Source organism: Octopus bimaculoides, chromosome 4, assembly GCF_046866305.1.
Source record: "Octopus bimaculoides isolate indiv1 chromosome 4, ASM4686630v1, whole genome shotgun sequence".
Taxonomy (NCBI): domain Eukaryota; kingdom Metazoa; phylum Mollusca; class Cephalopoda; order Octopoda; family Octopodidae; genus Octopus; species Octopus bimaculoides.
Window position 1 is genome coordinate 142,911,512 of NC_142931.1, and position 12,700 is coordinate 142,924,211.

The window sequence follows — 12,700 nt, forward strand, 5'->3', positions numbered from 1 at the left end:
GGGTATTTGCCATTGAGAGGTTTTCCATGCCATTTTTCAGTCATAATAGCTAAGGCAGCAATTTTAGCACGGGTTTTCAAGCGCTTAGCTTTTTCTGTAGGTGTTTCTAGTTCGTCTAATTCTTGAATTTGTTGCAATTGGAATTCACTTAGATATTCCTTTGCCTGTTTTGTTACTGAGTAAGATGCTTTCTTGCTTTCATATTTTAAGACAAGTTTTAGCATCCAGTCCTCAGAGTTTTTCATATAGGTGTCTAGGCCAATTGTGGCTACCTTCATTGATAATGCCAGCTGTAGTAGTCCTCGACCTCCCTCTTTTCTTGGCAGATAAAGACGTTCTATATCTGCCTTAGGGTGGTGCATTCTATGCATTGTCAACAGTTTTCGTATTTTTCTGTCAACATTACATATTTCAGTAATTGACCAGTTAACGATGTTGAAACTGTAAGTCACGACTGGTATGGCTAGAGCATTGATCGCTTCGATCCTGTTTCTCGCGTTCAGCTCTGTCTTCAGTATTGCTCTCACCCTGCGATAACATTCTCTTCTGATCCTTTCCCTCATCACTGAGTGCTTGATATTGTCCCCTTCAATTACCCCTAGGTATTTGTAGCTCTCCGCTGGTTCTAACTCTTTTATGACATTTTGCTGGTCAAGGTTCACATTAGATGTATTTGTCATTTTTCCTTTGATAAAGATAGCTTTTGCACATTTATCAAGGCCAAATTGCATCCTGATGTCATCACTGAATTGTTTAACAATCGCTAGTAGGCCTTTGAGTTGTTGGTCATTTTTTGCAAAGAGCTTTAAATCATCCATGTAAATGAGATGATTTATATTTTTATCAAATATTTTATAACCATACTGTGCATCATTGAGCAATTTTGAGAGCGGTATTAGGGCTAGACAGAAGAGGAGTGGTGATAGTGAGTCACCCTGGAAAATGCCACATGAAATTCTTACATCTCCAGCATTTAGAGATTCATTGTCATTGTTCAACATCAGTGTGGTTCTCCATGATCTCATACTTACAGATAAAAAGTTTCGCAGAGTAGGAGCTATTTTATACATTTCCAGACATTTCCTAATCCAGCTATGTGGTAGGCTATCAAAGGCCTTTTTATAGTCTATCCAGGCTATTGACAAGTTTTTGTGTCGCTTGTGACAATCTTCTAAGATCATCTTATTGATGAGTAGCTGATCTTTACAACCATAAGATCCACGTTTACATCCCTTTTGCTCATTAGGGAATATGCTACTTTCTATTAAAAAACTATAGGTGTACTCGGTTAGGACAGATGTTAGCGTCTTATACATTGTTGTTAAGCAGGTTATGGGGCGATAATTTTTTGGTTCGTTTGTTTCCTCATTTTTTGGAAGCAGGAATGTTAAACCATTAACTAGCCAAGAGGGCATCAAACTAGGATTTTGCAAAACATCGTTGTAAAGTTTTGTTAGCAGTTCATGGCTTTCTGGGAAGGCATTCAACCAGAAGTTAGGAATTTTATCCTTTCCTGGAGACTTCCATTTGCTTGACCTCCTGAGAGCAGATCTTATATCTTCTACCCTGACCCCCTCCCACTTTTGCTCCTCTAAGGAGTCTAGGTCTGTAGCTATTCTATCAATCCAAGGGGCCTTTTCATTGTGTGTTTTATCTTCTGCCCAGATTTTATTCCAAAATTCTTGCACTTCTTCTTTTGATGGGACAGACTTTATTGTTACTGGTGTTTTCCCTATCTTCCTGTAGAAATTTTTGGGGTTATTTTTGAACATGTTATTATCTCGGAAGAATTTAACACGCTTTTCATACCTTGCTATGCGGGCAGCTTTAGCACATACCTTTTGCTTGATGGTTTCTATGGTGGCATCAATGTCAACTATGGTTTTCATGTTATATTTTTTCTTTAGTTTTTGGGTCTTTGTAGGTTTGATACTCTTGTCAAATTTAAGGTTTTTCAAACATTCTATGTCAGATCTAAGCAGCTTAATTTGGTGTTGAATGCGTTCTTGCCAAGAAGGCTTTTTGTGGGAGTGTTGTCTTTTTCTAATCTTTTCACCACATAGAATCGTTGAGATTCTTGCGGATGCATAGTACAGGTGGTTGAGATCTGTAATATCAACATCATTAGCTGAAATTATATCCTTAAGTGCAAGGCGGATTTTACCAATTATTTTCAGGTTTTGGTTAGAATTGCGAATTTTGGGGAGAGTGTCGCGTTCATTCATACTAGTTTCTTTAATTTTCAGCCATTCAATCATGATTTGATTTTTTAGATCATGTAGTTCTGTTGCGTCGATTTCTGTATGACTTCCTTCATCTATTTGATTTTCACCTGCCTTAGTGTTTATGGTTGGTTCAGAGAGTATTTTATTTTGCCTATCAGTTACCTTAACTCTTTCAATTATTACTGTATTTTCATCAGCCTTGGGCTGGTTTATAATTATTTCCTCTGTAGTATCTTCTTTAGCTGCAGTTTCATTCTTTTTATCCTTTACTGCTTGCTTAATTTGGTCAATCTCTACTTCAGTTAGTAATTTTTTTTTTATAATGTTTCTTCTGACGTTGGCAAGTTTATTACTGTCTATGTAGGGTCTTACTGCAAGGTGTTTCTGTCTCCAGTTTAAGTAGGTTTGTACAGTATTAGATTTATCTGTAGGGAAATATATGGCACGGTAGAAGGCTCTAAGAACTTCTTTATTATCTTCCCTAGACCATTTTTCATTCTTTTTCTTTTGGTTATTTGATGACGAGCATGGATGGCCATCTGTTGGAATATTCCGGTTGTGGGGTACTTCCAGCTCCTGTGTGTCGGGAAGATTTGAACCAGTAGCAGATTTCTCGTCTCGGATCTGGTTCATTATCCGAGTAAGTGGTCCTTTATAATCCGGTCTATGACCATTGCGGTTTATATTTTGTTTTATTACCAGTGAGGCATAACAAGCTTCGACGTTGACGCTAGGGGACGGATCTGTCTGTTTAGGGTAAGTTTTTTGAGACAACACCGTCTCCGAGCTTTCGTGACGTAGCTTCTTAAGGCTAGCAGATCTATTTCGAGTGAGTGGCCCTTTGTGATTCGGTCGATAACCACTCTGGTTTGTGATCTGCCTTGTTATCATTGAGGCATGACGAGCTTTGGCGTTGACATTCGGGGACGGATTTGTCTGTTTAGGGTCAGTTTTTTGAGACAACACCGTCACCGAGTTCTCAGCATGTAAACATTGCTCGTAGCGTAGTTTTTTAAGGCTAGCAGATCGGTATTCATCTGTATTTTTTTTGTTGATAGATTTATCTCCAGGCATAGTGTATTTTTTGTGTGTGTGTGGCGTTTTAAACTTATGAATGGTTCACTGTCTGTATTTGTTCACAAAATGAAAATAAACAAAGAAGAAAGAAAAAAAGTTTTGGTTTTGCTTCGTTTGTGATATGTGTTTTCGTATCCGTAAGTGTGTCCTGTGATTTTTACGTAGTTCTGTAAACATTAAGATGCATGTGTAGTTCTATGGGTATCAAAACGTATATATCATTGTGTACACGTTCAAGTGTATGCGTAATTATTCAATATATGTACTTACTATTTTGTTCCATTTCTTTTTTTTATATAGTTTGTAAACTTTCCGGTGTTGGTTTTGCGTGTGTGATCGCACGTGTTTCATTGAGACATCGTGCATAGGAGGTCCTGTGCTTTGTATTGCAGTGAAATTTCATTTTTTAAGAATAAAAAATATTCTTAAAAAAATTATCTTCGTTAAAAGACCGCTTCCTTCAAATCTTCCACCGGTTCTTTTGGCTAATTCCATCGATTGTTATTGGATTAGATATGTTTTTGTATAGGGAGCCCGGTGTAGCACATCCATGTTGTTATTCAGCCCGGTGCTATTCTTTTCTTCTTATTATTATTATTCTTTTCTTCTTCTTATTATTATTATTATGATTATTATTATTATTATTATTATTATTATTATTATTATTATTATTATTATTATCATCATCATCGAGCGAGAAATCAATGCATGCCATCAAAGTGACACTGGGGTAAAATATACGAAGCCCAATATACCCATCACGACTACCCGTCTGATAAAGAGTACACCAGGCACATGCACCACAGCTATATGTGCACCACAACTATATGTGCACCACATATCGTCGCCACCATGACAGATGTTCAGCTGGTTAAGATGAAACAACTGATAGGCAATTCTGTGGTATTGAGGAGAATATTTGCTGTATTACTATTATTGTTGTTGTTGTTGTTGTTGTTGTTGTTGTTGTTGTTGTTGCTGTTGTTATTTCCGAGTTCTAATACCACAGAGGTTGACTTTACCTTCCTTCCGAGATCGATAAAACAAGGACCTGTTGAACACTGGGGTCGGTGAAGTCGATTTACCCTTCTCCTGAAATTGCTGAGCATGCGTCAAAATTTGCAACCATTGTTATTACAGGCGCAGGGGTGGTTGTGTGGTAAGTAGCCTGCTTACCAACCACATGGTTCCGGGTTCAGTCCCACTGCGTGGCACCTTGGGCAAGTGTCTTCTACTATAGCCTCGGGCCTTGTGAGTGGATTTGGTAGACGGAAACTGAAAGAAGCCCGTCGTATATATGTATATATGTATATGTATGTGTGTCTGTATTTGTCCCCCAAGATCGCTTGACAACCAAACCGATGGTGGTGTGTTTACGTCCTCGTAACATAGCGGTTCGGTAAAAAAAATCAATAGAATAAGTACTAGGCTTACAAAGAATAAGTCCTGGGTTCGATTTGCTCGACTAAAGGTGGTGCTCCAGCATGGCCACAGTCAAATGACTGAAACAAGTAAAAGAGTAATTATTAACATTCCAAAGCTATTACATGCGAATCTAATTAGCAGGATAATTTAATTAATTTTGAGGTTTAGTACCCACAAGTCTTCTCAAATCTCAAGAAGTTTTCTTAAGAATCTTGCAAAATACAGGTGAGCATTTTTCTGCAGGTTGGCAATATCTATTTCAATGCCAATATTCTTCAGTCTGTTGGGCTGCAGTTTAGGTAATGTGCCAAGTCTACTGATTACAACAGGAACAATTGTCACTCTTGGATTCCTCAGCCTTTTCATCTTTCAGGCTAAGCACTAATTGTTCTCATATAATATTTCAAAGTTTATGATCTTATACTCCTATTTCTTTAATTTTGTCTCTACATATCTGGTCTCCTTGCTTTTATAGTAAGTGCATTCTTCATAAAGACGTCCTCAAAATCCTGTTAGTATAATTGACTATTAGAATCTCGTATGCATTCCGCAATTTTGTCACTTTACACTTGGCTAACATACCAATGCACTCTTTCACCGACAACTGTCATTCCTGCACTTATACTCTTTTTACGCTAGCTTGCTGCATTCACTTAGTAGATGGTTAATACTTTCGTCTTCTATTCTTTTTACAAATGCTCATTTTACCTGTATCAAATTCGATATAAAGGCTTGTTTCTGCGCTGTGAAAACCAGCGATTCAGTTCCTTCTTTTAGGTTTTCATGTATCAACCACAACTAACGTTCCCTACGGCCAACATCCTTGGCTTATTGCATGAAAAGGTTAAACAATTCCCTTCCTGTGTCAGCTATTTGTTCTGCTGTTTTTCTTTCTGTTCGTGAATTCTCTTATTCTTTCAATGTCCATTTTGGCTATTTCTTGCAACAGACTATTCTTCACTATGCAAACCTAATTTTCAAAGCCTAATATCGTAGAACCGATGGTGTCTCCTACGTTTAACAAGCGTCTTTCTCCTTTCCTTCTTAGTAAATAATCGTATACGTTGTGCATGGTAACCAACTTCTTAGTTTTTCGCTCCAGTTCCGGTCTTTTCATAGGAAACAGAACAGAATGTCTCAAAAGCAACATGGCCCATGTATTGGTTGCTTTCATTATTTCACCGTCATGTAGCTTTGTTTCAAGTACTCTCTTTATCTTTTTTCTTTTAAGCTTTCTATTACTTTATCGCCCTCCTTCATCCCTAAATACTTCTAAGCTTCATTATCTCTCAGCAGTCAAATAAGTATCATTGTGTAGCATTTTTATGCTACACTGCAACGCAAGACGCGTGTGATGATGGTGATACATAAGCTAAATATGTAGTGCATAGTTCCATTACAGTACACTACATACACACGCGCACACGCACACGCAAATACGCACATGCACACACACACATACACACACACACACACACACACACACATATATATATATATATATATAGTGTAGTATATTGCCACTTAAGTGTGGCTGACCCCTAGGGGTGGATGTTACTGTTGCTTTTAGCCCCAGGAGGACATCTCCTCCAGCTGGCTTATCGACACACGACTGTGTCCTGTTTGCCAAGGGAGTTATCCCTCTCACCTCGACCAGCAACACGAACGTATCCGGATTTCAGGGTTATTTCCCTTCGTCGGCGTTCGACAGCTGATGACCTTGGTGAGAGAGACAAATCTGGCAAACCTTATATCTTCTTTTCCAGTGACATTCTTCACTGATATTGAAAAGGTGAAAACAAGCAATGTTAATTCTCTAAATGAAGTATTAACAGTAACTGCACGATAAAGTGTAGTATATTGCCACTTAAGTGTGGCTGACCCCTAGGGGTGGATGTTACTGTTGCTTTTAGCCCCAGGAGGACATCTCCTCCAGCTGGCTTATCGACACACGACTGTGTCCTGTTTGCCAAGGGAGTTATCCCTCTCACCTCGACCAGCAGCACGAACGTATCCGGATTTCAGGGTTATTTCCCTTCGTCGGCGTTCGACAGCTGATGACCTTGGTGAGAGAGACAAATCTGGCAAACCTTATATCTTCTTTTCCAGTGACATTCTTCACTGATATTGAAAAGGTGAAAACAAGCAATGTTAATTCTCTAAATGAAGTATTAACAGTAACTGCACGATAAAGTGTAGTATATTGCCACTTAAGTGTGGCTGACCCCTAGGGGTGGATGTTACTGTTGCTTTTAGCCCCAGGAGGACATCTCCTCCAGCTGGCTTATCGACACACGACTGTATCTGGATTTCAGGGTTATTCAGGGTTACTGTTGCTTTTAGCCCCGCCGACGAAGGGAAATAACCCTGAAATCCGGATACGTTCGTGCTGCTGGTCGAGGTGAGAGGGATAACTCCCTTGGCAAACAGGACACAGTCGTGTGTCGATAAGCCAGCTGGAGGAGATGTCCTCCTGGGGCTAAAAGCAACAGTAACATCCACCCCTAGGGGTCAGCCACACTTAAGTGGCAATATACTACACTTTATCGTGCAGTTACTGTTAATACTTCATTTAGAGAATTAACATTGCTTGTTTTCACCTTTTCAATATCAGTGAAGAATGTCACTGGAAAAGAAGATATAAGGTTTGCCAGATTTGTCTCTCTCACCAAGGTCATCAGCTGTCGAACGCCGACGAAGGGAAATAACCCTGAAATCCGGATACGTTCGTGCTGCTGGTCGAGGTGAGAGGGATAACTCCCTTGGCAAACAGGACACAGTCGTGTGTCGATAAGCCAGCTGGAGGAGATGTCCTCCTGGGGCTAAAAGCAACAGTAACATCCACCCCTAGGGGTCAGCCACACTTAAGTGGCAATATACTACACTTTATCGTGCAGTTACTGTTAATACTTCATTTAGAGAATTAACATTGCTTGTTTTCACCTTTTCAATATCAGTGAAGAATGTCACTGGAAAAGAAGATATAAGGTTTGCCAGATTTGTCTCTCTCACCAAGGTCATCAGCTGTCGAACGCCGACGAAGGGAAATAACCCTGAAATCCGGATACGTTCGTGCTGCTGGTCGAGGTGAGAGGGATAACTCCCTTGGCAAACAGGACACAGTCGTGTGTCGATAAGCCAGCTGGAGGAGATGTCCTCCTGGGGCTAAAAGCAACAGTAACATCCACCCCTAGGGGTCAGCCACACTTAAGTGGCAATATACTACACTTTATCGTGCAGTTACTGTTAATACTTCATTTAGAGAATTAACATTGCTTATATATATATATATATATATATATATATATAATATACATTTCCCCCCTCTAGGAATGCATTGTCTGTCTGTGTGTAGAACTGTCTGTATATATATATATATATATATATATATATATATATACACAGACAGTTCTACACACAGACAGACAATGCATTCCTAGAGGGGGGAAATTTTTCTTCTAATTTCGAGAAGATAGGAAAAGTATCGGCACCATAGGCAACATCAGCCATCCGAAATGACTATTTCGGTAAATATGATCGGTGAAAACCTATCTGCTATCATGGAAGAAGAAGGAGTCGTAATGTTTTGACAAGAGACCGTATTTAAACACCAGCACCACCTCTGCGTCTTTCTCTCTGTCTGTCTGTCTCTGTCAGTCTGTCTCTGTCAGTCTGTCTGTTTCTCATCATTTTCTCTCAATCATACATATTGCCAGTTCGTTGATGAATGATATTTTGCGATATCCACATGTGTGTCTGTACATATATTCTTTTATTCTTTTACTTGTTTCAATCATTTGGCTACGGCCATGCCGCAACACCGCCTTTAGTCGAACATAATCGACCCTCCAGGAACTTATTCTTTGTGAGCCTAGTACTTATTCTATCGCTCTCTCCTTTCCGAACCGCTAATTTACGGGGACGTAAACACACCAGTTCTCAAGCGACGGTGGGGGGATAAACACAGACACACGCGCGCACACACACACACACACACACACACACACACATATATGACGGGCTTCTTTCAGTTTCCATCTACCAAATTCACTCACAAGGCGTTGGTCGGCCCGAGGCTATAGTAGAAGACACTTGCCCAAGGTGCCACGCACTGGGACTGAACCCGGAACTATGTGGTTGGGAAGCAAGCTACTTATCACACAGCCACTCCTGCGCCTCTGTTATTAGAAATTATACAAAACACAGTACTATATGCATAGACATAAAAGCATTTGAAGAAAGATATGTTAGAGAATAAATAAGAGCCGCAATGTTATATAACAGGGTACGTTCTTAGCCCAAAAGATTATGACTGCTGTGTGAGGGGTGGTGAAATGGGAGTTACTAGGAAGGTGAGGGACACTATCTTTTATCTCTTAGTTCATTATTATCATCTTCTTGAGGGAACGAAGAACCGAAATTGTTTCACGTTTATGGCGCACCATCTTTTTACCGATCTCCTCTCACGAAGTGAGCTTCTTGTAAACGTCTCTTGCAATTTTTGATACCTTCACGATTAGGCCTGTTATGAACAAAACTTGTAGACCTTTCTATATAAGTGCTGACTTTCTAGCAATATTTTTTGTCATCAATTTAAGAGTTGGTGAGATTTCCGTATTTTCATCTTTTTTCTCTCAACTTCCTCTTGTTCAAGTAACATCAACAAGTTATCTAAACTTTTTTCTAAGGAACACAAGTAACTCGAACACATTATCCCCTATGACTTGTTCAAATCCTACATCATTTACAATTGTCGCAAAACTTTCCGAATTTGATGTAGAATTTCTGCTTGTGGAACAGTCTGTCCATATATTTTTATAAGTACCATCCAAAGACGAATGTTCCGCTTCATTTCGTCCACAGCATCTATTATTTGTTGAACTTCCTCCCGGAATCTCTAACAATAAGTTTGTATTTTCTCTCTGAATTGTTTCAGAAGTTGGCTGGAGCGAAGAGGTTGTACTCTTTTGAGATATATTCTACTCCCATATTATCAGAAATCTCATTAAGTTCACTGAGTGACCAGGTGCATTGTTTAAAAGGAGTCATGCTTGCTTGGAAATATTGTATCTGGCACTAAACCATTTTACAGCAGAACAAAATATGTTTGTAAACAACTGAGTGAGTGAGGTAGCTCGTGTCAGTTCCACAGTTCGTGTGTGGATAGTTCAAATTTGGAGTTCAAAGCTTACAGTTCGAGTTAGCGTGTTGGATTGTTGGTTCTTAAAAGACAGTCGTTACGTTCGGCGTGGTTACTGCCGTTTGTTTCGATTATATTGTTATTACACTGTTGCAGCGTATTCGTTTATCCATAAGGATATAACATCTGGCGACGAGGATCGTTCGAAACTCACATTGGTTATTTGAAAATTTCTGTGTCATGAAAAACCTATTAGACGCAGTAGAACAGCTTTAAGAGAAGCAACAGGAACAACTACAGGAGTTGCAAAAACGAATACAACAACAACAACAACAATAATCAATTGAGTTATAGTCGGTGAAGTCCGAAAATCCAGTAGGCTCGTTTATCCAGTAATCATTAGAAAGTCGGAAAATTGCCTTGCTGTATTTGTTTCGGATCTTTACCTTCTCAGTTCAAATCAACTTTGCTTTCCATTCTTTTTATGGTCAAGAACTGGGATCTGTCTAACCTGATCTGAATGTAATTAGAAATATGAATCACTCCGTGCTGGAGGCGCAAAAAGCAATTTTTTTTTTCTGAAATCATTGCTACTAACTTGCTCTCAATTAGACAAAAAAAGTACATTCTATTTTTTTAATTCCTTTTGTCTCAGTATTAAATATTTGTTTGAATTTTTCCGTAAGCTTGTTGTCATCGTCATTGTTATTGCTTCTGTTGATGCTGTTGTTGTTTCTGTTGTGTAGTTTTGCCTGTGTCGGTACCCACGACACAGCCATACATGCGCAGTCACTTACATTCTGTTTTTATCATTTCTTTCCAGATTATTTCGAAGCGAAGATGCCCAAAGTCGATGTGGATCAGGTGATGGTGTTAATGCCCGAGGATTGGGAGAGGATCCAGTATGAGTTACATATGAGGGAAATAGAAGCGGAGAAAATCAAAATATTGAAGAAAAATAAAGAAGAGATTGCGGAAAAATCAAAAAAATTTGTTCAACACTGGCCCAACACATTAGCAGTAAGTGATACATTCTGTGATATTGCTCAAAATCTGGCGAGATGCTGGGTAAAATTCTATCCTGCGAAGCAGTTTATTCCTTTTTCAATGTTTCTTCAAGACTTCGTTAGTGGAGGGAAGTAACTCTCATGATTTTGTTAAGGCTTCCGAAACTGGTGAGATGGAGTGCCGAAGAGTTTCCACAGACCCGAAACCTTCCTCAGACATTTACAGCTGAATGGACTCCATTAAAGTGTCCCAAGATGGTGCAATATCGTGTAAATATGCACGTGAATAAGTATACATTTATATATATATATAAAACAAAGTTATTTTATTCCACACGGGTAGAAGTATAGGGAAAATAAACGTTGAAAATGCGCTGAGAATAGTTATAATATTCTTTATTATTATGTTTAAAGCTTTAACCGGTTTCACAGTTTACACTAATTTTCAAAACATTCAAATAGAGAGGCGTGGATTATGTCGCAGCTGTTTTGTTTCTGACTGGTATTTGAAGCTTATGGCTCTATAAGTATTCTACTTCATTGTTCTGTATAATACCTTCTTATATAACGCATTCTATGATTATACTTTATTCTGTATAATATATTCGCGCATGGTGTACTCTATTGCATTTTTTGTAAAGTACATTCTTATATATTGTTTTCTGTTCTGTCTTTGTTAAATGAGATTTATCAGAGAATGATTTACCACAGATATCACAGTGGCATGATTCCTCTCCTGTGTGAATTTTGTTTGTATTGGAGTAGGTCGCTACTTCCAGTAGAAAGTTTACCAGAAATATATCAGTGGTGTTTCTTCTTTCCTGTATTAATATGCTTTCCCGAAAGATTTATAGGTGTGTGTGGTTGTGTGCACGCGAGCGGGCGGTGAGTATCGTCATGGTGATTCTGTTAAGTATAATAATGTTGCTGATAAGGAACGTGGTGTTTATGTCACTTTAGAGTCTCCGCCAGAAGAAAATCGAAGACTTCAAACGTAAACAACTGATGGAAGAGGAGGAGAAGAAACAAAAGGACATTGAATGGGCCGAGTACCAAGCAGAAGTAAGGAAGAATGCCATTGCAGAAGCCAAGAAAAAAATGTACTTCCAGACAGATCGCATCAAAGGTTTGCATGTGAGTAGTTGTGTCCTCTCACGTTTCCGTGTCTGGGCTGGTTTTCATTGTGGGTGTCGGGAAATGGACCTGGTTCTTGGTTTAAGCTTTGCAGATGCATGTGAATGCATAAACGATGACAGGTGATTGACTGTATGTGAATGATTAAACTGAGATAAGGTGATTAAGATCGGATGAATGAAGCACTGTGTGTTGAGGTCAAGGACTAGTTGAGTAGACCAGGTGCTTGTAAATTAATACGAACATACATACATACACACATGTATATATATATATATATATATATATATATATATATATATATATATATATATATATATATATATATACAATGTGTGTGTGTTGTTTATCATTATAGTGCTAGTTATGGCAAGTAACCAGTTAGAAAAAGCTACCAACGGTTTTCTACCGGCTGTAGCAACTGGCAATATTGACGTCTCCTCAGACATGCTGACCGTTTTTGTGAATATACAGTCCTAAGTGACATAACATTATCCGGGAGTGAAGGAAGAGTTTCCTCCAATGATAATAATTTAGCTGTGGCCGAAGGTGGATATGTGTACCTATGAAATTATGGGCCAAAATAAACAACTGTAACTAATCCACCTATTGAGTCTTTTACGTCTTTTACGTCTTATGTTATTTCAATATTACTAAAAACATAAGGAGGTGAGCCGGCAGAATCGTTAGCA

The 12,700-nt window shown here is 38.8% G+C and overlaps 1 protein-coding gene across 2 annotated transcripts in view; it reads left to right on the plus strand.

The window, feature by feature from the left end:
• Nucleotides 1-12,700, plus strand: part of LOC106882861 (uncharacterized) — a 96,225-nt gene that overhangs the window by 37,354 nt on the left and 46,171 nt on the right. For both annotated transcript variants that reach the window (XM_089351611.1, XM_089351612.1), the window contains exons 2-3: nucleotides 10,691-10,887; nucleotides 11,835-12,008. In XM_089351611.1, the coding sequence (XP_089207737.1) occupies nucleotides 10,691-10,887; nucleotides 11,835-12,008 (371 nt within the window). The remainder of the gene's footprint in view (nucleotides 1-10,690; nucleotides 10,888-11,834; nucleotides 12,009-12,700) is intronic.